This window comes from Pristiophorus japonicus, chromosome 1, assembly GCF_044704955.1.
Source record: "Pristiophorus japonicus isolate sPriJap1 chromosome 1, sPriJap1.hap1, whole genome shotgun sequence".
NCBI classification, from domain to species: Eukaryota; Metazoa; Chordata; class Chondrichthyes; family Pristiophoridae; genus Pristiophorus; species Pristiophorus japonicus.
In genome coordinates, this window is record NC_091977.1 from 176088926 (window position 1) to 176114266 (window position 25341).

The 25341-nt window shown below is 46.5% G+C and overlaps 1 protein-coding gene across 3 annotated transcripts in view; it reads right to left on the reverse strand.

Moving 5' to 3' along the window:
- adgrv1 (adhesion G protein-coupled receptor V1) overlaps positions 1–25341 on the reverse strand; it is an 892784-nt gene that overhangs the window by 178163 nt on the left and 689280 nt on the right. For all 3 annotated transcript variants that reach the window (XM_070885047.1, XM_070885038.1, XM_070885028.1), the window contains 2 exons: positions 10081–10197; positions 4952–5130 (listed from right to left, as the gene is read on the reverse strand). In XM_070885047.1, coding sequence (XP_070741148.1) covers positions 4952–5130; positions 10081–10197 — 296 coding nt within the window. The remainder of the gene's footprint in view (positions 1–4951; positions 5131–10080; positions 10198–25341) is intronic.

The following is a 25341-nucleotide window of genomic DNA, read 5'->3' on the forward strand; positions in this document are numbered from 1 at the left end:
AATGGCCTTATTGAGTCTGGCAAGTTTATCTTGTTGCTGTCAGCTGCACAGGCCCACCTCACTGGAGGTCAGCAGCTACAGTCACTAATCTCTTGGGCTTTCATGAGTATTGGCATTGCAACTGTATGTATTAGTTTAGCTCCATCATAGTGCTGACTATGGTAACTCTTAAAAGCATTTATAAGGCATTTTTACTTTTTACATGCTTTTGGAGATTTATCAATAAGCACAGCTAGTGTACTGCCTGGTTCAGCCTGAGTGAGCAGCCAGATAAAGGGAAAAAGGGAAGACTTCATATAGCATCTTTCACAAGCACAGGACATCCCAAAGTGCTTTTAATGTGTACTCACTGTTGTAATGCAGCCAATTTAGGGCACAGCAAAGTTCCACAAACAGCAATATGATAATGATCCAATTATCTGCTTTAGTGATGTTAGTTGCAGGATAAATATTGGCCAGGACACCGGGGAGAAGGCCCCTGATCCTCTAGCTGAGTAAAGTGGCAGATTTGGAAACAAGATAGCTTGGGTTTTCACAATTTTAAAGTGGAGGAAGTTCTGGCTCGTCCACGACTTGATGTCAGAAAGACAGTCTGATAACACAGAGGCGATCGTGAAATTAAGGGTGATGGTGGATAAACAGAACTGCAGGTTGAGGCCATAAGTATGGAATATAATCTAATGTCTGTGAACTTTCCTGTGTTGCTCACCTGTCGTTACAACAGCAACAATTTGTATTTATATAGCGCCTTTAACATAGTAAAACGTCCCAAGACGCTGCATAGGAGTATTACAAGTCAAAAATGTGACATCGAGCCACATAAGGAGAAACTAGGGCAGATGACCCAAAGCTTGGTCAAAGAAGTAGGTTTTAAGGAGCGTCTTAAAGGAGAAAAGAGAGGTAGAGAGGCAGAGAGGTTTAAAAAGGGAATTCCAGAGCTTGGGGCCCAGGCAACAGAAGGCACGGCCATCAATGGTTGAGTGATTATAATCAGGGATGCTCATGAGGGCAGAATTAGAGGAGCGCAGATATCTCGGGGGTGGTTGGGGGGGTGGTTCTGGGGCTGGTGGTGATTACAGAGATAGGGAGGGACGAGGCCACGGAGGGATTTGAAAACAAGGATGAGAAATATAAAATCGAGCCGTTGTCTAACCAAGAGCCAATGTAGGTCAGTGAACACACAGGTGATGGGTGAACGGGACTTGGTGTGAGTTAGGACACGGGTAGCCGAGTTTTGGATGACCGCAAGTTTACGTAGGGTAGAACGTGGGAGGCCAGTCAGGAAAGCGTTGGAATAGTCAAGTCTAGAGGTAACAAAGGCATTTACATTTGAAATCTATTGATGGTATTCTGCAGACTAATTGAATTCACAGAAGGGGTTGTACTGACAGCAGATCTAGAGAATGATGAAAAAGGAGACATTCACTGCAGCCAGTGCAAGGTATATAGGGAAATTTACATTGGGGAGTGCCATTGATTATATGAGACCTGCAGGAGTTGATAGACCACAGTAATATAAATAAACGTTTTAAAATAAATCCTATTCAACCAATTGGGAAGGTCTTGGTTTGATCCTTGATCTGTGTTAAATTATTTAATCATGGAATCATAGAAGTTTACAGCACGGAAGGAGGCCATTTCGGTCTATCGTGTCCATGCCGGCAACAAGAGGCTATCCAACTTAATCTCACTTTCCAGCTCTAGGTCTGTAAAGTCTTTACTCTACAGCATGAAACCACACGAGGCACCTTCTGGGGCAAGGTCACTCCATGACCTTAACTCTTTATTCACAGGACTCCCAGTGATGACCCTGTGTGGGACCTCCCTTTTTATACCTGTGCGATCAGGTAAGGAGTGTCTCCCACAAGTTCACCCCTTGTGGTCAAGGTGTGCATCTAGGTTGAGTGTATACAGTAAGACGGTGGTGTTACATTGAGGTTACATGCATGACAAGGTCCATAGCCCAGCAGGTTACGGCACTTCAGGTGCACATCCAAATACTTTTTAAATGTAGTGAGTTCCAGACCCTCACCACCCTCTGTGTGAAGAAATTTCCCCTCAAATCCCCTTTAAACCTACCAATTACTTTAAATTTATGTCTCCTGGTTGTTGACCCTCTACTAAGGGAAAGAGGCCCTTTCTATCCACTATATCTAGGCCCCTCATAATTTTATACACCTCAATGAGGTCTTCCCTCAGCCTCCTCTGTTCCAATGACAACAAATCCAGCCTATCTAATCTGTCCTCATAGCTTAGATTCTCCACTCCCGGCAACATCCTCGTAAATCTCCTCTGTACTCTCTCCAGTGCAATCACGTCCTTCCTATAATGCGGTGACCAGAACTGCATGCAGTACGCCAGTGTGGCTTAATCAGTGTTTTATACAGTTCAAGCATAACCGCCCTGCTATTGTATTCTATGCCTTGGTTAATAAAGGCAAGCATTCCGTATGCCTTTTTAACCACTTTATCTACCTGGTCTGCTACTTTCAGGGATCCCTTTGTTCCTCTACACTTCTCCGTATCCTATCATTTAATGTGTATTCCCTTTCCTTGTTATCTCTCCCCAAATGCATGACCTCACATTTCTCTGGATTAAATTCCATTTGCCACTTTTCTGCCCACCTGACCAGTTGATTAATATCTCCCTGCAGTCTGCAGCTTTCTTCTTCATTATCAACCACACAGTTGATTTTAGTATCATCTGCAAACTTCTTAATTATACCCCCTATATTCAAGTCTAGATCATTGATGTATATCTAAAAAAGCAAGGGACCTAGTACTGAGCACAACGGAACCCCACTGGAAACATCCCTCCAGTCGCAAAAACACCCATCAACCATTACCCTTTGCTTCCTCTGAGCCAATTTTGGATCTCAGCGAGGGTGGCACAAACAATTCTACAATTAATCTCAGTACACCTGGGTGAATTAAGAAAAAAAATCACCCTGGTTTCGCATTCTTGATCACTATATATTGACTACTGATAAAAAATGCTCACATGCTCACATAACGACAGCATATCTAGTCTAATAGCATACCAACAGAGCCCTTGAAATTTGGGAGCGACCATTCATCCCCAACGCAGGGTACTTATCCTGTGCATGAATGGTGGGGTCCGAAACGCCGCGGTAACTGGGCCTCAGGCCTCATTCCCATATAAATGGTGTTGTGGGAGGAAGCCATGCCAGTAAGTAATGGAATTTTGGGCGGCTGCTAGGGCCGTAGGCCTTGGAGGGGCATCACTGGACTTGGGGAGGGGGTGGGGGGGAGGGCGAAGGGGCACATTGCAGTCTTTGGGGGGGGGGAGGTGGATGGGGCGTCATGGGCCTTGACGGGGAGAGCATGAGCCTTGGGGGGGAAACTATTGCAGGCCTTGAGGGGGGCATCATGGACTTCATAGGTGAGTGATCGCGGGCTTCGGGGAGGTGACGCCTGAGCCTGGAGATCAGTGCCAGGGTCAAGGAAGGTTGGAGATTGGGGAGCCTGGAGGTCAGGGTCGGGCGGGAGGGTGATCAGGGGTTGGGGATCCTAGAGGCCGTAGATCTCGAGGCTGGAGCAATAGCAATTGGGAGGATGATTTAATGTGGGGTCGGGAGAAGCACGCCTGCTCCTTCTCGCTCCACGTTAAGGTAAGTAATTTACCTTTTTCCGGAAGGCGATCTGAAGGGTTGTTTGCGCGAGTCCAGCCAGCGATGGTACCGGCTGCCTCAGGGAAAACCAATGTTTCAGCGGGGACCTCAAGCCCCTTATTTGCATATGCAAAGAGTCCAACACCTGCCTGATTCAGGCGTGGATAAAAGGCAGCTCTTGTTTATCCTTATCCAATATGGTGGGTGGAGCACTTCCAGTTGGAAGTGCACCCACCATTTTGGAGACTTAGGAGGCACCTAGAAACCTAGAAATTGGGCTGCACAGTGCCAAGCATTTTGGGGGACTTACGAGGTGATGTAGCGCCTGAAAAATTGGTACCATATGGCCCAATTTCAAGGCCTCACTGTCTAAACTTACACTTGGAGAATGTTCTGAATAGTACCAGATGTTGATTGGTATGATAAAGCAAAGCAGTTATTACACATCTTAAGTGCTCCCATCTATAGAGCTGCACTCCAGCATATGTTAAAATCTTCAGAGAATAATTGAGAGGAAGTCCACTAATTACGTGATCGTTTAAACCAAAGTATTGAAAAAATCAGTAAGAATGGACAGTTTTAAAAAAATGTTTAAAGTTAACTGGAATTCTTTCAAAATGTCTGACTTTAAAAGGAGGTTCTGGTGACAATACTTTCTCTTTAAGCTAGTTATTTTTCAATTCTTGGCAAGTATTAATGTTCTGAGGACGTTTTTAACCAAACTTACTTATATCAGAACTGTAATATGTAAAATTTCAGTGAAAAGATTGATGAAGGATGTGTGTGTGTGTGTTTGTACACATTTGTGAATGAGGTTGTGGGGGAGGGTTGCAAGGAACAGGCTGAGAAGCGGATTAAAGATGATCTGATGTTGGACTGACGTAGCTATGCATGCTTAAGTACAAACAGGAAGTGAGTAATTCTGTACCAACTAGTATAAACAGCTATTTTGTCTAATTGTAGAAGGAGCAAAGTACTGACAAAATGCATCCCCACCCACCCCGTTCTACTACAGGAAGTTACAGTCATGGCTGAGCAAAGCTTTAAATTCAGCAGCAAAATTTAACTCATGTCCTAAGCTGAGAGCTCTGCTGTATCACCGGAATTGCTTGAATATGAAAAAGCAAAGCAAAGTTAATGCACACCTTAAGTGCTCCCAGAATATTCCTTATTTTTGCTCAATTCACCTTCATTGAACTTTCTGAAAATGAAGGTGAACCATAACCTGACAATTTCAAATATGCCTAATAATCAGGACATGATATAGGTTTGCAATTTATCAACATGGTTGGTAATGCTTTTGTAACTTGCAATACTTACACATCACCATATACAGTGCCATAGACTTCTTGCATGGTCCAGTGATAGGCCCCTCGTAGGATAATTACAAGCAGGGCCACGACAAAGGCAGGTAAACCCCAACTTAGAGTGAAGAACAGCAAGTACCGCCGATCTGTGTGTTCATCATTCATCACAAGTACTTGCCAGAAATTGATGGACTAAAGGGAAGAAAAGGAATATTCAGTAAGTGCTCATGCACTGTACCCATTGCAACCACAATCACATCAACAGTCTCCCAGTTTGTGTTTTACTTTACATAAAGTGGCTTCCCCCACAGTGACCATAATAGCAATAATATCCTGATTTAAAAATTAGTTAAGCTTGTTCATTTTTGCTGGTGTGTCATTGACTCAGAGATGCTTTTGTTATATCAGCACTTATTATATCACTAATTTTGTTTTGTTTTTAATTTTAAAAAAGGCAGTAATTCACTGAAATAAAAAAGTGTTTACACTATGTATAATGGCAGTAAGAAGGTCTGAAGTGTGACATAGCCAATACTGGCTGGGTTATGGAGGGCCCTGCCCTGGGGCAGGGGGGTGCATCCAAATCCAATGCTAATAAATGTACACCATTTAAAATAGTGTCCATGTTTGTTTCATGTGTACCCTATAGTTCTAAAGTTCATCAAGCGGTGAATACCAATCAAGCAACTTTAGGGGAAATATTTTCTAGCTGCAAGACTGACAACTTCAATTCCTTTGATGTGTGCATAAGAAAGTAACGAAGGAGAAATGATCAAGCTATACTTTCGGACTAGCTTTTGTTTTCTCTCATGATTCAGGCAACTGTAATTTTTCACTGTACTTTTATCAATTAACTACTGAAATGTGATTGTCATAATAATGGGGAAAGAATATGTTCAAAGACACTCATGTAAACATGCTAATGCTAAAACATCTTGATGATTTCACCAGTCTCCCACCATAACTGCAGTGAAATCTCCAGGAGGATTACCCGGTTGAATTTCTGGGAGTTTCTTGGTTACCATTTAAAGGGCTGAACTTCTGTCCATCCTTTACAAGTGATGGCCAGGGGCAGGACTCCTTACAAGGGGATTTCCCACTTCCCAGGCTGGACAGGGACCCAGTTTATTAGTGGATACCAGTATCAGCATCATCACAGATAATTTCTCGAATCGAGGATGACTTTCTTCCACGCCAAAAAGTTCACAGGTGTTTCAATGAAGGAGCTAATATTCCAGGTCCAGAATTAAATCTTGAAGGGTGGAAGATGCCTGTGCGTAGACTTTTTTAATGTGTGGTGGCCGTTGCACACCAGGCACCATAAGGACTTGACAGAGCTAGATCTTGGTCCAGTGGCAAGGATTAACCAAGATGACTGGAGACCTGCTCTGCTGCATGGACCTAGTGCGCACACATATCGCAGTGTGGGCTGGCTCATGCTGCCCCTGAGCCCTCGCCTCTTCTGGGCCCCGAAGTCATTCCTCTCCTAGGCCCCGATCACGTCACTCTGTAATTTCTCGCCGCTCCTGTTGTACCTGCCCACGCTCCAATCACTGATCTGGATCTTGATGACGTCCAATCCAGTCACCCTCTTCGCTGCTGTTGCTCTCCTGCTCCAGCACGTGCTGCTCCCTGGCGTGGTATGCTGCCAGGCTGCTCCTTCCGCTCCCCAGCCTGCTCTGATGGTGTTCGCAGGCTGGGGGCTGCGCAGACTGCTGGACCAGGCCGCCACGTTGCTCCTTCTGCTCCCCCTGCGCGGCCCTCGGCCTGCCAGCACCATCGGAGCAGGCCGGGGAGCGGAATGAGCATTGTGGATACCAGTATGCTGAATGAGTGGAGGTGCACTGATCTTCACAAGGCACATGTGGGCACCACTGGTCAGGTCTGAAGCACCAAAGGGAGACAGCTTTTTCACGTTTTGTAGTGGCTCTCTTGCTGAGGGGACCGAAGGGAATGTGACTAGGATTGAGGAAGGGGCCTCGGTAACCACCCACCGGCCCAGGTAGGTAGGCAGGCATCAGAAATGGGCTGAAATGGTGCATGTGACCACCTGTCCCGGTTAACGGCCCTCCCACTGATCATGCAGACTCCAGTGGGGTCAGTGCTGAAGGTTACTGCTGGGATTATAACCTGTGAATTTTTGGTATCTTTTTCATATAGTTTTATCTTTTCAATTTGTCTTTTATGTCTGTGAGTAACCTAATACAGTTACATTTTATTGCTATAGACTTATAAGAATGGAAAAATGGGCTCTCTTGCCAAGAGTTTGAGCTCCTTCACTGACTGATGGATGATGAAGTAATGAGACAATTTATTGCAGGTTTGACTGTAACACTGTGTACATCCAATGTTATATTATTCAATAGCATACATTTACTTTGGAGTTTCAACTCTTGTAACATCCAGTTATTGATATTGTTTCTGTCAATGATCTTTGCCATTTTCCAAAGACAATGGTCTTCAGATGCTCTGAGTACTGCTAATAGGGTATTGCAATTTTTCACCTTCAACAAAAACAAATGTACACAAACTCTTCAGATGAATTCCTATTTAATACAGACATAAGCATGCTAAAATGGGATTGCATCTCAAGTGCTATATTTTTGAAAAAAGTGCCTCTTAGACCTTAATTCATTTATTTACAAATATAGAATGACATGACGTAAATATCATTGAAATACATCTTTATGATACTCATACACAATATTGTTTGACAAAAGTGACACATAGTTTTTGTGGTTCTTTTCATGAAGAATGTGACCTTTTAACAATTAAAAAAAAGAAAAACTATAACGTAGGGGTGGAGGTGGAAGTGAACCAAACAAGTCTGACTTTTTGTTTGTTTCCTTTGATCTGTAGAATATTTCTGTTTGTACAGAAGTCTGATAATATCTCCTGAATAACTGGCTTGGGACAGTAGATGACAGTATGAGAGCTGAATTGAAAAATGCAGTAAAAATTACAAATTTGCCTTCTCTAATTCTTTTTTTATTAAAAGAGATGTCATGATTCCCTTAAATTCTACACTGCAAAGTCATTTCAAATTCAATTTAATATTCAGTTTAATGGTAGTTAAAGAATAAATTTTCTTAGATGAGCTGTAATTTCCTCCAGCTAAACATTAGGAAGATCAAAGTCATTGTCATCAGCCCCTGCCACAAACTATATACCCCCAGTAACTGATTCCATTCCTCTCTCTGACCACTGTCTCAAGCTAAACAGGCTGCTTGCAAGCTCAGCATCCTGCTCAACTTTGGGCTGAATTTCCAACATCAGATTCTCTCCCATCACAAAGACTGCCTCTTTCCACCTCTAACGTCATCCACCTCCACCCATGGCACAGCTCATCTGCTGCTGAAATGCTCAGTCATGTCTTTGTCAGTCCCAGACTCACCTATTCTAATGATTTCCTAGCCAGTCACCCATCCTCTACCCTCCAAACATTCATCCACATTTCTGCTGCCCATATCATTTCTCACACTATCGTAATCACCCAACATTCCATCCTTGCTGACCTACATTGACTCTCAGTCACCCAACAACTCAAGTTTTTAATTCTCATCCTTATGTTTAAACCTCTCCATGGCTTCATCCCAACCTCCTCCAGCCCCCTCAGTTCCTCTGGCTCTAGACTCTTGTTCACTCTTTTACCCCACCAGTGGCAGTCATGCCTTCAACCACCTAGGCCTCATGCTCTTCCCTAAACTCCTCCACTTCCTTTTGCCCCTTTAAAAGCTTCCTTAAAACCCACCTGCTGCTGACTCGTCAAATTTTGCAGGGTTGAGGGAGGTCCCGAATTTTGCATGGAAATGGTGAGGGTCCGTGCTAGTTAGGGCACATTTCCGGTGCCTACCTACCGAAGAAAGCGGTGACTTCTGGGTGAAGTCAGCCCACCCGGGGCACTCCACATCAACAAAACCTATTCAGTCAATCAGTTTCCTGTATGTGGTGAGACCCACGTGTGCCCTTTGGTGGCCTGGTACCCTTCATTTGACCAGGTGTACCACTGCTGTCCTAACTAAGCCAGGTCCCTCAGCAGGCTGGTGATGTGGGAACCCCCGGTCTAGCAGATCACTTTGGTGTTGTTGACAGACAGACTGCAGTTTGAAGCATGGTCATGGTCATGGAGGTTCTCTTGCTCGTCTGCAGTAACTTTGCCGTTTGCATAATTTTTCCAAGATTTCTGCGGCTCTTCCGCTAAAGCTACGGTGGATGAGCTGGCAAACTTCCCATGATGTTTAACTGCTAAGATGGAGCTGTGTTTATCCTGGTGTTTCCCTTTTTAGCCCACTGCTCAGATATCCCTCTGAGAAAGTGGTACACAAAGGCCACAAAGTGAAACAAAGAAACATAGAAAACAGGTGCAGGAGTAGGCCATTCGGTCCTTCGAGCCTGCACCACCATTCGATAAGATCATGGCTGATCATTCCCTCAGTACCCCTTTCCTGCTTTCTCTCCATGCCCATTGATCCTTTTAGCCGTAAGGGCCATATCTAACTTCCTCTTGAATATATCCAATGAACTGGCCTCAACAACTCCCTGCGCAGGGAATTCCACAGGTTAACAACTCTCTGATTGAAGAAGTTTCTCCTCATCTCAGTCCTAGATGGCCTACCCCTTATCCGAAGACTGTGTCCCCTGGTTCTGGACTTCCCCAACATCAAGAACAATCTATCCGTATCTAACCTGTCCCAACATTGAAGTCTACTGCAGACCAATTGTAAGTTTCTGTAGATTGCCAACTGGTGATAATTTCCTAGTTCCTGTCCTTGGGAGATGCCAGGTTATTAAGGTCAGAAAAAAATCCAGCAGAAAATGAGCCTTTTTTTCTATTTTTGATGCTTAGTAGTGTGACAGATGTGTGCTAGATGTGAGACCTTTATATAGACAGATAGATTTAAAACGAATTTTAAAGGATCCTTAATCAGTGTTGTGCCTCATTCTTATGTGCAGAAAAATACTAATTGTTATTACAGAAATTGTCCCATGAGTAAGTCTGTTTCTCAGACTGTTGGAAGATATTCCTTTGTAGTCTTGCTCAATGCATTCCTTTCATTAGTTTCACTCGTTTTGAGTAAATGACAACACCTGGCGAATTTGCTAAAGACTTAGGTTGGCTGATAAGAGATTCCCTGCACTGACCTGAATGAGCATCCAGCTGAACTGGCACAGGTAGAGGTAATGCATTACCAGTCCAAGGGCAGAGCAACTTTCGTCCGAGAGGTCTCGACTGAGGTAAATGGACATCAAAAACGAGATCTGAAATATTAAAGGATTTAAGAAAATAGTACAGTTGATGATCAATAAACCCATAGTCATCCCCTAACCTCAATATTGGCAATGTGATGAGTTTCTTGCTACCTGTAGCTTATTGGTGCATCCCAGTGAAGCAGTAGCCGGAGGGTCACCAGCTCACTTGAGCAATGTGGAATGAACAACTAAGGAGGATAAGGCAGTCAGAGAAAATCAAGTATATTCTGAAACTGAGCCAAATCCTTTGAAATCTGTTCCCAGTGCCCGCTGTATAAGGTCACTATTAAAGCTCGAATGATACAGGTTGAACCTCCCTTAACCGGAACCCTCGGGACCTGGCCTGTTCTGGATAAGGGATTTTTCCGGACGAGGGGTGGTCATGTTAAATTGGATGGTACAGGTACTGAGCAAGGAGATATCGGGCTGGCTGGTTTGGGACTGGGAGTGCAGCAGAGAGGTCATGGGGGGAGGGAGGAGCGGTGGATCGCGGGGTCAGGCCAGCGATTGCGGGAGTCGGCAGTGAGGAAAGACTTCAATTTGTTCATGTCGGAGTTCTGCGCATGCGCTACCCGGTGGCCAGGAATGGTTCTGGACGAGGGGTGGTTCCGGATAAGGGAGTTCTGGATGAGGGAGGTTCAACCTGTACAACCAAAACCCAGCAAGCACTGGCATAATGGGCAAGAACAGTGGTGCGTGTTAACACCATTGCTACTCCTTGCATTCCGTCTCAAGCCATTAACAACTCAATCAATTATTAAAATTCCTTACCACAAGCAGCATGGATACTGGACAGGTACACTGTATAGTTCAAATGTAAAATATATCAGAAAATGCTGGAAATACTCAGTGTGTCAGGCAGCATCTGTGGCGAGAGAAACAGAGTTAACATTTCAGGTCGATGACCTTTCGTCAGGGTTCTGACAAAAGATCATCAACCTGAAACGTTAACTCTGTTTTTCTCTCCACAGATACTGCCTGACCAATTGAGTATTTTCAACAATTTCTATTTCTTTTTCAGATTTCCAGCATCCGCAGTACTTTGCTTTTGTAAAATATATCATGTTGTAACCAAAGAACAATTGTAATAATTGAAAATGTAGCAGAAAATTTAAATAATTAAAGTTGATACTGCTGGTCTCAATTTTAAAAAGCTAAAGGAGCATTTCTGCCATCTTCCTCTCCCACCCATCCATATAAAAAAACACAAACGACCATACCTCAAAACTAAATGGTATATAAGACCACTTCTATTGTTACAGAAGAATGATGGGTGGTATACTTAAGCATACATTAATTACCCTATTAGAAAACCACTGTATTAAACATATTATTCATGACAAAAAACTTAAATGGTTTCTTAATAGCTAGAGAAGCAGACTGGGGATGGGAACACTATCTGACTAATCAGAAACCAAATAATTAAATTGCATTCCATTCAGATGATATTTTTGTTCTGTGCATTTTGTAAGACCCCATCCCAGTGTCATGTAATCTGATATTTACCGAAATAGATTTCATAGAACTCCCAGCTCTAATATTTATAATTGTTTAGCAAACTCGGTATTTGACTAGGTCTCAGCTTGGCTCTTTATGGTCAGAGTAAATGAAACAAAATTGCAGCAATTATGATGATACTTTGAAAAGCTGAAAAGCAGTGATAGCACTGATGCTACAAAAATAGGGGCTGAAATTGCCCCTTTAGCGCCTCATGGAGGCGCAATGGCATTTTCACCTGGGGGAAGGGGGTACCTCCGGGGAAATTACCAAGGAGGTTTGGGGGTGCTGTGCCAGTAGCGCCGCGCGATTAGTGCCCCGGGCACACAAACGGTGATGACATCATTGCCGTGCACGCTGACCCCTCACCATCCTGTGCCGACCCCTTTGCATGAGGCTGGCACGGGCGGATGGTAAGAGAAGCCCTCAGCACCCGGGCCGCCATTTTATTTTGTCGGCTGACTCTTGTGTCGGCCCGACAATGGCAGCCCTCACATCGACAGGGCCACCATCATGCAGCCCGGCACTGTTTTGGGTACCAGGCCACTGCTCCAGTCGATCACATCCCTGGTGGCACTAAAGGGCCTGCAAAGTGCACAGCAGTCCTCCCCTTCAATTGAAGGGGATGGGCATTGTAGCGCATACTACCCGGAGCATCCGCATAGCGCTGGCCTGCTCTACATGTGGCACTGGACTCAGTGCCGCTCAGGTAACGCCCCTCCAATCAAGCAGAGCGCCAGAGACAGCTCTCCGCTTCCTCTGAGGGGCACACGGTCCAATTCCACGTGAGGAGCAGGACTTCCGGGCTGGACAACAGAAGTCCCGGCCCCAGAAGGTTACCGCCCCCAATCGGGGAGAGGGGCAATTTCGCCCCCATAGTCTTCTAACTTCATAAAAGTACCTAATGACCAGTATTCTACCTTCGAAAAAGTATAGTTCTTTCTGAATACCATTCCATCTCTAAATTTTCTTTCCCCTTTAGAATCACAGAATCTTGGAATGATTACAGCACAGAAAGAGGTCATTTGGCCCGTCAAGCCCGTGCCACCTCTCTGCAAGAGCACTTCAGCTAGTCCCACTCCCCCGCCCTTTCCCCGTAGCCCTGCAATTTTTTTTAAATTTCAGGTACTTATCCAATTCCCTTTTGAAAGCCACAATTGAGTTTGCCTCCACTACCCTCTCCGGCAGTGCATTCCAGACCCTAACCACTCACTGCGTAAAAAAGGTTTTCCTCATTTTGCCTTTGGTTCTTTTGCCAATTATCTTGAACTTGTGTCCTCTGGTTCTCGACCCTTCCGCCAATGGGAACAGTTTCTCTCTATCTACTCTGTCTGGACCCCTCATGATTTTGAATACCTCGATCAAATCTTCACTGTTCTAAGGATAACAACTTCCGCAGTCTATCCACGTAACTGAAGTCCCTCATCCCTAGAACTATTCTTGTAAATCTTTTCTGCACCCGCTCTTAAGGCCTTCATATCCTTCCAAAATTCGGTGCCCAGAATTTGAGGCTGAACCAGTGTTTTATAAACGTTCATCATAAGCCAAGTATCCCATATGCTTTTTTAACAGCTTTCTCAACCTGCCCTGCCACCTTCAATGATTTGTGCACATATACCCCCAGGTTTCTCTGTTCATACACCCCTTTAGGATTGTACCCTTTAGTTTATATTGCCTCTCCTCGTTTTCTGCGTTAAATTTCATCTGCCACGTATCTGCCCATTTCATCAGCCTGTCTATGTCTTCTTGAAGTCTATCTCTATCCTCCTCACTGTTCACTATACTTCCAAGTTTTGTGTCATCTGCAAATTTTGAAATTGTGCCCTGTACACCCAAGTCCAAGTCATTAATATATATCAAGAAAAGCTGTGGTCCGAGTACCTACTCCTGTAAACCTGCCTCCAGTCCGAGAAACAAGCGTCCACCACTACTCTCTGCTTCCTGTCACTTAGCCAATTTCGTATCCATGCTGCCACTGCCCCTTTTATTCCATGGGCTTCAAATTTGCTGGCAAGCCTATTATGTGGCACTTTATCAAATGCCTTTTGGAAGTACACATACACCATGTCAACTGCATTGCCCTCATCGACCTTCTCTGTTACCTCATCAAAAAACTCGATCAAGTTAGTAAAACATGATTTGTCTTTATCAAATCAGTGTTGGCTTTCTTTAATTAATCCACATTTGTCCAAATGACAGTTAACTTTGTCCCCGATTATCATTTCTAAAAGCTTCCCCACTACCAAGGTTAAGTTGAAGTTGCTGGGTTTATCCTTGCACCCTTTTTTGAACAAGGGTGTAACATTTGCAATTCTCCAGTCCTCTGGCACCAGGTCTCCAAGCTCAGTACCCATCTCTTCCAAAACTCATTGTTCAAATCCAGTCAGGCTTTGACCCTGCTCACAGCGCTGAGATACCTTTGGCCAAAGACACATATTAGATCCTTTGTGACTGTGAACGCAGTGTGTTATACCTTCTTGACTTCTCAGCAACATTAAGTATAGTTAGCCATGCTATCGTGGGCCACCCTGCAGGTCTCCGCAGGTTGGGGCTAGAAAAAGAGTGCCGGGCATTGGGACATTGTGGGCCAGCCCGACCTGCGAGAGTACATCTCCGCAGGTCAGGGCTTTAAAAAGAGCTGGAGCCACTGCAGCTTCCAGCGCGAGCTGACACAAATGTACGACGGCTTCGAGGTGGGCGACTGGGTGACGTCATCAGGACCCAATGTGCTGTTTGGAGCGTGGACAGGAACATCGGCGGGGCCCTGGTACAGCAGAGGAGCGGGAGGGTCGTGGCGAACTTGCGACGAGTGATCGGGGTGGAGGAGCAATGAGGGATCGTGGCTGAGATTTGGTAGGTGATCGTGACGGAGGTTTGGCGAATGTTTGGTGTGGAAGTGCAGCGAGAGATCGTGGTGGAGGTGCGGCGAGTGTATTTGTGGCGGAGGAGCGGTGAGGGATCGTGGTGGAGGTGCGGCGAATGTTTGTGGCGAAGGAAAGGCAAGAGATCGTGGCAGAGGTGCAGCAAATGAGGGTATGGGGCCCAGAAGAAGCGAGCGCCCAGGGCAGCACGGGCCAGCCCACACTGCGATATGTGTGCGCACTAGGTCCGTGCAGCAGAGCAGGTCTCCAGTCATCCTGGTTAACCCTTGCCACTGGATAAAGGCCGAGCTCTGTCGAGCCCGTGTGGTGGCTGGTGTGCAACGGTCACCACATGTTAAGAAAATCCACGCACAGGCATCTTCCACCCCCTCAATTGGAGTTCAGGACTGGAACATCAGGTCCTTCATTGAAACATCTGTGAACGCTTGTGGAAGCAAGTCATCCTCATTCGAGGGACCGCCTATGATGACCATCACCTCTCCTCCAATTCCCAGCTCTGTGGGATTGCCCTCGTGTGGTTCCACTCCCAACTGTCTCAATACAATAATAACATCTCTAGCAATGACACTCTTCACACCCCCAGATTATCAGTCTGGATTTCGCCAAGGATCCCATCTTGATCCTTCTTCCTCATCTACATGCTTGTCTTCTGTAACGTCATCCATAGCTCTTTCTCTCCACCACTTTATCTGACTCTACGATCACCTCTGTGTTTTATTACTGTCTAACTGACAAGTCCTAGATGAGTCAAATTTTCCTCCAACTGAACACTGGGAAGACCAAAGCCATAAGTTTTTAACCACTGACTCTATTCATCACAACCACCCCCTTCCCAGCCACCTGTTCAGACTGATCAGATGGTGCGGCATCCTGTTCAACAACTTGAATAGGGCCTAGTTGGCTGAAGGCACAGCCACCAATGGTGGGGTGAAGAGTGTGGGATGCATAAGAAGCCAAAGTTGTTGGAATGCAGAGTTCTCAGAGGGTCGTAGGACTGGATGAGGTTGCAGAGATAGGAAGGGGTAAGGCTATGAAAAGATTTAAACATGAGAATAACAACACAATAAAACTATCTAAATGCACACAATTTTGTTAAAAGTCTTAATGCATGTGTCTGTGTGAAATAAAATGCAATATATATGTGAACATTCTATTATGAGGGTGTATTCCCTTGAGTATGGAAGATTACGGGATGATCTAATCAAGGAGATTAAACCTTAAAATTAGAGCCAGGTCATTCAGGTGTGAAATCAGGTAGTGCTTCTTCACACAAATCATAGTGGAAATATAGAACTCTACCCCCCCCTAAACGGCTGTGGATACCGGGTCAATTGAGACTTTCATGATTGAGATCGATATAATTTTGTTTGGTGAGGGTATCAAGTGATATGGAGCAAAGGTGGGTAAATGGGTTTGAGGTGCAGCTCAGCCATGATCTAACTGAATGGCAGAACAGGCTCGAGGGGTTGAATGGCCTACTTCTGTTCCTGTGTTCCTGGATCAAAATAAAAAAATGTTTAACTGTAAAACTGAATTAGTGACCTAGCTGTCATGTGCAATTAATTTATTTCTATTTCCTATGTATATAGGGCAGAAGGAAACACAATTTTAACTTGTTGTACCTGCTATTAATGGGGTGGTAATGGCCTCAAAATCGGGTTGGTAGCCTACTGTCTCAGTAACCCTGATAATGTGGCTGGCACTATTTTAAATTGAACGCAGCTATTTGCACAAGCAAAAAGCTCTGATTGTCTCTGATAGGCTCACATGACCTGATTGCTGATTGGTCCCCTTGGAGGATAAGCTGCACCCAGAAGTTTCTCTGGAATGAATAATTAGAAGCACCCAGCCCAAGTTCTGAGTGACTTTGCAAAGTGTAATTTGAGCCATTCTGACTTCAGAGCCCAGACAGGATACAGCTCATCCCCATCTTAGCACCAGTTCCTGACAACCCCAGCCTAAGTTCATACTGCTCCCAGCCCAAGTTCTTGCCCCCCATTCTCTCCCCCTACCTCCCCCAGTCTCTCTGTCTCTCCCTCCCCCAGTCTCTCTCTCTCTCTCTCCTCACCCCCCGTCTCTCTCTCTCATTCCCCCCTCCCCCAGTCTCTCTCACCCACACACCCCAGTCTCTCTCCCTCCCTGGTCTCTCTCCCTCCTTCCCCAATCTCGCTCTCCCTCTCTCCCTCCTCAGTCTTTCTCTCTTTCTCCCTCCCCAGTCTCTCTCTCTCTTTCTCCCTCTCCCTGCCCCCCCTCCCCAGTCTCTCTCTCTCTCCCTCCCCCCCTCCCAGTCTCTCTCTCTCTCTCTCTCTCTCTCCCTTCTCCCCTCCCCAGTCTCTCTCTCTCACTCCCTCCCCCCCTCCCCAGTCTCTCTCTCTCTCTCCCTCCCCCTCCCCAATCTCTCTCTCTCTCCCTCCCCCCTCCTTAGTCTCTCTCTCTCTCTCTCTCTCTCTCTCTCCCTCCCTCCCTAGTCTCGCTCTCTCTCCCTCCCCCCTCCCCACCTCCTTAGTCTCGCTCTCTCTCCCTCCCCCCTCCCCAGTCTCTCTCTCTCTCTCCCTCCCCGCCCCCTCCCCAGTCTCTCTCTCTCTCCCTCCCCCTCCCCAGTCTCTCTCTCTCCCTCCCCCCCTCCCCAGTCTCTCTCTCCCTCCCCCCCTCCCCAGTCTCTCTCTCTCTCCCTCCCCCCTCCCCAGTCTCTCTCTCTCTCTCTCCCTCCCCCCTCCTCAGTCTCTCTCTCTCTCTCCCTCCCTCCCCCCTCCCCAGTCTCTCTCTCTCTCCCTCCGCCCCCTCCCCAGTCTCTCTCTCTCTCCCTCCCCCCCCGTCTCCAGTCTCGCTCTCTCTCTCTCCCTCCCCCCCTCTCCAGTCTCTCTCTCTCTCTGTCCCTCCTCCCTCTCCAGTCTCTCTCTCGCTCTCTTCCCCCTCCCCAGTCTCTCTCCCCCTCCCCCACCCCCCCAGTCTCTCTCTCCCTCCCCCCTCCCCGGTCTCTCTTTGTCCCTCCCCCCTCCCCGGTCTCTCTTTGTCCCTCCCCCTTCCCCAGTCTCTCTTTCTCCCTCCCCCCTCCCCAGTCTGTCTCTCTCTCCCCCCTCCCCAGTCTGTCTCTCTCCCTCCGTCCCCCTCCCCAGTCTCTCTCTCTCCCTCCCCCCCTCCCCAGTCTCTCTCTCTCTCTCCCTCCGCCCCCTCCCCAGTCTCTCTCTCTCTCCCTCCCCCCCACTCTCCAGTCTCGCTCTCTCTCTCTCCCTCCCCCCCTCTCCACTCTCTCTCTCTCTCTCCCTCCCCCTCTCCAGTCTCGCTCTCTCTCTCTCCCTCCCCCCCTCTCCAGTCTCTCTCTCTCTCTCTCCCTCCCTCCTCCCCAGTCTCTCTCTCTCTCCCTCCCCCCCTCTCCCCAGTCTCTCTCTCTCTCTCCCTCCCCCCCCCCAAGTCTCTCGCTCTCCCTCCCCCCCTCCCCAGTCTCTCTCTCTCTCTCTCCCCTCCCCAGTCTCTCTCTCTCTCTCCCTCCCCAGTTGCTCTCTCTCCCACTACCTCTAATGTTTTCTATCCCACAGAAGGCTGCAAAAATGTTGCAAATAATCCAAAACTAGAAGCAGCTCCAGCAGCAGCTCCACGCGGCTCGTGGCCCCACTTCCGACTTCCTCGTACGTCGCACTGTACATGCACAACCGAAGTGAGGGCCCATGCTCAAAAAGGGGGCGGAGTCCAATGCGCACATGCGCAGAAGGACACACAAAAAACTAGTGTAGTCACTCTGTTTTAAATTAGGCCTGCCACTGGATGCACAAAGTGCCTGCTTGTTTCAGGCAGTTGACTCCTTTCAATGTGAAAAGAGGGCTCCAGGACTAACTGGTTGGGGCTTGTGCCGTGAACGTTCCAATCAGTTTCTGGGGCAATAGAGCCAAAGAGGCTCAGCAAAGGTCAGTTTGGTATTATTTTTGTGGGGCCCAGGGTGCTATTCCAGGCCCAATAAAAATAATATGGGCTGCTTTCGCCTCTGGGAATCCCGAGCGCAATTGCGACCCCTTCCACACTTAACTTGCTGCCAGCTGGGGCAGACTGTTATTGGTCAGTTGCATTAGGATGCCAGTTTGGCATCACACAGCTTTGCTGCGGATATGGGCGACTGACTGCGCACACCGCCAATCAGCCTCCCAAAAGTCTAAATTGATCCCAATGAAGCGTATGTGACTATGGATAAGCAACCATTTATCCTAGAAGTCAGATTACTGTCTGTAGGGCTGATTTGAAATGCAGAATTTAGGAAGTTTACACTGGCACTTGGAGGCTGGATTTAGGCAGCTTGCAATCAATGTAGAGGGTTAGATTCCACTTAATATAAAATCAGAACTGTGAATTGAATCTCTGAATATCATTCTCCTATTTTCATGTTTAATATCTTTGAAACTACATTTTTTACCCACTCTATCAATATTTTAGTACTAAATCTATCACAAGCAATGCAACTTATCTTCTTCGAAACTCTAAACCTCCTTTCTTGTGTAGATGCTATGTGCATAAACAAGAGTTGGAAGAAAGTAGATCATGGATAATGGAGGCTGTTTTTTCAGCAGTGCCTTCATGCTCCCATTCTGTTGACTAACCACATCAATTGAATACTGTGAACTTGGTGTGCATCAACAAGAGTTGTAACTTTGTTTGGAAATGTTTGTGGTTTCTTTTAAAAACAGTTTGAATCCATTTTGTGGTTTAGACATTTTTATTATGATTGTTATTACAGATCAGTGGAGGTATATATATATTTCTATTAAGAACTGAATCTGCTACGTTAGTCTTTTTTAATTACCTGAACATGGAGTTGCTCATTAAAGCCAAGGAAACAAACATTAAAAATAGAAAACAACTTTGGTCCTTGAAGGGACAAGAATCAGATAAAGCTAATCATCCATAAAATGTGAAAAATGTAAGAATGAGCTTGTGTGTTTTGTAGGCGGGGGGGGGGGGGGGGGAGCTAAAATGGCCGTAGCAATCATGGTTACTGTAGCTGACAGTTTTTCTTAGAGTCTCATGCAAAAGTCAGACCAAAATGGTATTCATTAGCACCAAAACTGCAATCTCTTGAAACAAATCTGTGCCATATTGCACCAGAGACATGGCACAAGGCCCATATCCTGACAACTGGGGCGAAGCTTATGTTTTAAAAAATAAGGAAATCATACCCCTGGTTTTATGACAAGACCGCAAACAGGGAGTGCAGCAGCAAAGAGTGGCATTCGTGAGTTTGGTAAGTGGGTGAGTTTTAAGAGTTATTCTTTTTAAACCATTTGGAGGCTGGAGTAAATTGTCAGTGGCAATTGCCAGTAGCTTCTAAGTAAGTAGCAGTTTAATTTAAAGGGGAAAAGTTAAATAGTTGGGAATCTTTCAGGTAACTCTCCAGTAGGAGGCAATTAGCAGCTAGTTAAAAACAGTTCTGTAAACAACTGACCAGTAGTGAGTCATCTGACCAAGATACAGTTTAAAAAGAGGCAGCTCGTGCAGAGCACGGAGTGCAGCAGCAAAGAGTAGCATTCGTGAGTTGATAAGTGGGTGAGTTCGAGCAACTGGGGGTGGCAGGTGCTGTTTTGTCTTGTTTTTCCTACAAGTGCTGACACAAGAGCAGCTGATAAGGAGTGCGAGAGTAGGAGATGGAGGCCCAGAGACCAGCCCAACCAGCTGCAGACAAAGATAGAGGGGTGCGAAATTGAGAGGTGATGTCACAGCCAAGCTGGTAAGTGGTTGGCTGTTTGAGTGGTAAGTATAACTCTCTATGAGACTGACTTTTAGATTGGTTTAATTGGCAGCGAACTACGAAGTAGCTGTTTGGTGTTTAAGTAAATTTTAGTAAGTAAATTAATTTAAGGGTTAAGTCATGGCAAAACAGTTACACTGCTTTGAGTACTGTTGAGGGGGATGACTCATCAGGGGAGGGCAGCAGCAGCCAAGTTCATGCCACCGTGGTTGGCTCTGTTGCACAGGAGGGCAGGAAAAAGAGTGGGAGAGCGATAGTGATAGGGGATTCAATTGTAAGGGGAATAGATAGGCGTTTCTGAGGCCGCAACTGAGACTCCAGGATGGTATGTTGCCTCCCTGGTGCAAGAGTCAAGGATGTCTCGTAGCGGGTGCAGGACATTCTGAAAAGGGAGGGAGAACAGCCAGTTGTCGTGGTGCACATTGGTACCAACGACATAGATAAAAAAATGGGATGAGGTCCTACGAGACGAATTTAAGGAGCTAGGAGCTAAATTAAAAAGTAGGACCTCAAAAGTAGTAATCTCGGGATTGCTACCAGTGCCACGTGCTAGTCAGAGTAGGAATCGCAGGATAGCGCAGATGAATACGTGGCTTGAGCAGTGGTGCAGCACGGAGGGATTCAAATTTCTGGGGCATTGGAACCGGTTCTGGGGGAGGTGGGACCAGTACAAACCGGACGGTCTGCACCTGGGCAGGACCGGAACCAATGTCCTAGGGGCAGTGTTTGCTAGTGCTTTTGGGGAGGAGTTAAACTAATATGGCAGGGGGGTGGGAACCAATGCAGGGAGACAGAGGGAAACAAAATGGAGACAGAAACAAAAGACAGAAAGGAGATGAGTAAAAGTGGAGGGCAGAGAAAACCAAGGCAAAAAACAAAAAGGGCCAATGTACAGCAAAATTCTAAAGGGTCAAAGTGTAATAAAAAGGCAAGCCTGAAAGCTCGGTGCCTCAATGCGAGGAGTATTCGGAACCCAGGAGAGGGCTCTGAGCTAGTTAGAGTGGGTGAGAGCGCAGATGAACAGGACCCCAAGAAAGAATGCAAAAGGCAGGAGGCAACAGAGCAGAGTAGCACTGGGGTAAGTGTAAACCACAAGGTGATAGGAAGGGACAAAGTGGTTTAAAAGCTAGTATTAAAACACTTTACCGAAACGCACGCAGCATTCGAAATAAAGTAAATGAGTTGACGGCACAAATCATTACAAATGGGTATGATTTGGTGGCCATTACAGAAACGTGGTTGCAGGGTGGCCAAGACTGGGAATTAAACATACAAGGGTATCTGACAATTTCGAAGGATAGACAAGAAGGGAAAGGAGGTGGCATAGTTCTGTTAATAAAGGATGATATCAGGGCAGTTGTGAGAGATGATATTGGCTCCAATGAACAAAATGTTGAATCATTGTGGGTGGAGATTAGAGATAGTAAGGGGAAAAAGTCACTGGTGAGCGTAGTTTATAGGCCCCCAAATAATAACTTCACGGTGGGGCGGACAATAATCAAGGGAATAATAGAGGCATGTGAAAAAGGAATGGCAGTAATCATGGGGGATTTTAACCGACATATCGATTGGTCAAATCAAATCGCACAGGGTAGCCTGGAGGAGGAATTCATAGAATGCACACGGGATTGTTTCTTAGAACAGTGCCACGTGATAGTCAGAGTAGGAATCGCAGGATAGCGCAGATGAATACGTGGCTTGAGCAGTGGTGCAGCAGGGAGGGATTCAAATTCCTGGGGCATTGGAACCGGTTCTGGGGGAGGTGGGACCAGTACAAACCGGACGGTCTGCACCTGGGCAGGACCGGAACCAATGTCCTAGGGGGAGTGTTTGCTAGTGCTGTTGGGGAGGATTTAAACTGATATGGCAGGGGGATGGGAACCAATGCAGGGAGACAGAGGGAAACAAAAAGGAGGCAAAAGCAAAAGACAGAAAGGAGATGAGGAAAAGTGGAGGGCAGAGAAACCCAAGGCAAAGAACAAAAAGGGCCACTGTGCAGCAAAATTCTAAAAGGACAAAGGGTGTTAAAAGAACAAGCCTGAAGGCTTTGTGTCTTAATGCAAGGAGTATCCGCAATAAAGTGGATGAATTAACTGTGCAAATAGATGTTAACAAATATGATGTGATTGGGATTACGGAGACGTGGCTCCAGGATGATCAGGGCTGGGAACTCAACATCCAGGGGTATTCAACATTCAGGAAAGATAGAATAAAAGGAAAAGGAGGTGGGGTAGCATTGCTGGTTAAGGAGCAAATTAAGGCAATAGTTCGGAAGGACATTAGCTTGGATGATGTGGAATCTATATGGGTAGAGCTGCAGAATACCAAAGGACAAAAAACGTTAGTGGGAGTTGTGTACAGACCTCCAAACAGTAGTAGTGATGTTGGGGAGGGCATCAAACATGAAATTAGGGGTGCGTACAATAAAGGTGCAGCAGTTATAATGGGTGACTTTAATATGCACATAGATTGGGTTAACCAAACTGGAAGCAATACGGTAGAGGAGGATTTCCTGGAGTGCATAAGGGATGGTTTTCTAGACCAATATGTCGAGGAACCAACTAGGGGGGAGGCCATCTTAGACTGGGTGTTGTGTAATGAGAGAGGATTAATTAGCAATCTCGTTGTGCGAGGCCCCTTGGGGAAGAGTGACCATAATATGGTGGAATTCTGCATTAGGATGGAGAATGAAACAGTTAATTCAGAGACCATGGTCCAGAACTTAAAGAAGGGTAACTTTGAAGGTATGAGGCGTGAATTGGCTAGGATAGATTGGCGAATGATACTTAAGGGGTTGACAGTGGATGGGCAATGGCAGACATTTAGAGACCGCATGGATGAACTACAACAATTGTACATTCCTGTCTGTCGTAAAAATAAAAAAGGGAAGGTGGCTCAACCGTGGCTATCAAGGGAAATTAGGGATAGCATTAAAGCTAAGGAAGTGGCATACAAATTGGCCAGAAATAGCAGAGAACCCGGGGACTGGGAGAAATTTAGAACTCAGCAGAGGAGGACAAAGGGTTTGATTAGGGCAGGGAAAATGGAGTACGAGAAGAAGCTTGCAGGGAACATTAAGACGGATTGCAAAAGTTTCTATAGATATGTAAAGAGAAAAAGGTTAGTAAAGACAAACGTAGGTCCCCTGCAGTCAGAATCAGGGGAAGTCATAACGGGGAACAAAGAAATGGCGGACCAATTGAACAAGTACTTTGGTTCGGTATTCACTGAGGAGGACACAAACAACCTTCCGGATATTAAAGGGGTCGGAGGGTCTAGTAAGGAGGAGGAACTGAGGGAAATCCTTATTAGTCGGGAAATTGTGTTGGGGAAATTGATGGGATTGAAGGCCGATAAATCCCCAGGGCCTGATGGACTGCATCCTAGAGTACTTAAGGAGGTGGCCTTGGAAATAGTGGATGCATTGACAGTCATTTTCCAACATTCCATTGACTCTGGATCAGTTCCTATGGCGTGGAGGGTAACCCCACTTTTTAAAAAAAGGAGGGAGAGAGAAAACAGTGAATTACAGACCGGTCAGCCTGACATCGGTAGTGGGTAAAATGATGGAATCAATTATTAAGGATGTCATAGCAGTGCATTTGGAAAGAGGTAATATGATAGGTCCAAGTCAGCATGAATTTGTGAAAGGGAAATCATGCTTGACAAATCTTCTGGAATTTTTTGAGGATGTTTCCAGTAGAGTGGACAAGGGAGAACCAGTTGATTTGGTATATTTGGACTTTCAGAAGGCTTTCGACAAGGTCCCACACAAGAGATTAATGTGCAAAGTTAAAGCACATGGGATTGGGGGTAGTGTGCTGACATGGATTGAGAACTGGTTGTCAGACAGGAAGCAAAGAGTAGGAGTAAATGGGGACTTTTCAGAATGGCAGGCAGTGACTAGTGGGGTACCGCAAGGTTCTGTGCTGGGGCCCCAGCTGTTTACACTGTACATTAATGATTTAGACGAGGGGATTAAATGTAGTATCTCCAAATTTGCGGATGACACTAAGTTGGGTGGCAGTGTGAGCTGCAAGGAGGATTCTATGAGGCTGCAGAGCGACTTGGATAGGTTAGGTGAGTGGGCAAATGCATGGCAGATGAAGTATAATGTGGATAAATGTGAGGTTATCCACTTTGGTGGTAAAAACAGAGAGACAGACTATTATCTGAATGGTGACAGATTAGGAAAAGGGCAGGTGCAAAGAGACCTGGGTGTCATGGTACATCAGTCATTGAAGGTTGGCATGCAGGTACAGCAGGCAGTTAAGAAAGCAAATGGCATGTTGGCCTTCATAGCGAGGGGATTTGAGTACAAGGGCAGGGAGGTGTTGCTACAATTGTACAGGGCCTTGGTGAGGCCACACCTGGAGTATTGTGTACAGTTTTGGTCTCCTAACCTGAGGAAGGACATTCTTGCTATTGAGGGAGTGCAGCGAAGGTTCACCAGACTGATTCCCGGGATGGTCGAGGAGGCGGGAGCTCGGAGCAGCGCGAGTCCGGGGTCGGCGAGAGGCCTATAAAGGCCAGCGGGAGTCGAGCAGTTCGAGCAGTCAGTCGAGGAGGCGGGAGCTCGGAGCAGCGCGAGTCCGGGGTCGGCGAGAGGCCTATAAAGGCCAGCGGGAGTCGAGCAGTTCGAGCAGTCAGTCGAGGAGGCGGGAGCTCGGAGCAGCGCGAGTCCGGGGTCGGCGAGAGGCCTATAAAGGCCAGCGGGAGTCGAGCAGTTCGAGCAGTCAGTCGAGGAGGCGGGAGCTCGGAGCAGCGCGAGTCCGGGGTCGGCGAGAGGCCTATAAAGGCCAGCGGGAGTCGAGCAGTTCGAGCAGTCAGTCGAGGAGGCGGGAGCTCGGAGCAGCGCGAGTCCGGGGTCGGCGAGAGGCCTATAAAGGCCAGCGGGAGTCGAGCAGTTCGAGCAGTCAGTCGAGGAGGCGGGAGCTCGGAGCAGCGCGAGTCCGGGGTCGGCGAGAGGCGTACCGGTGCAGCTACAGGGAGAAGGCAAAAAAACAAAGGTGACGTCACAGCCTAGGGGGTAAGTGATTGGCT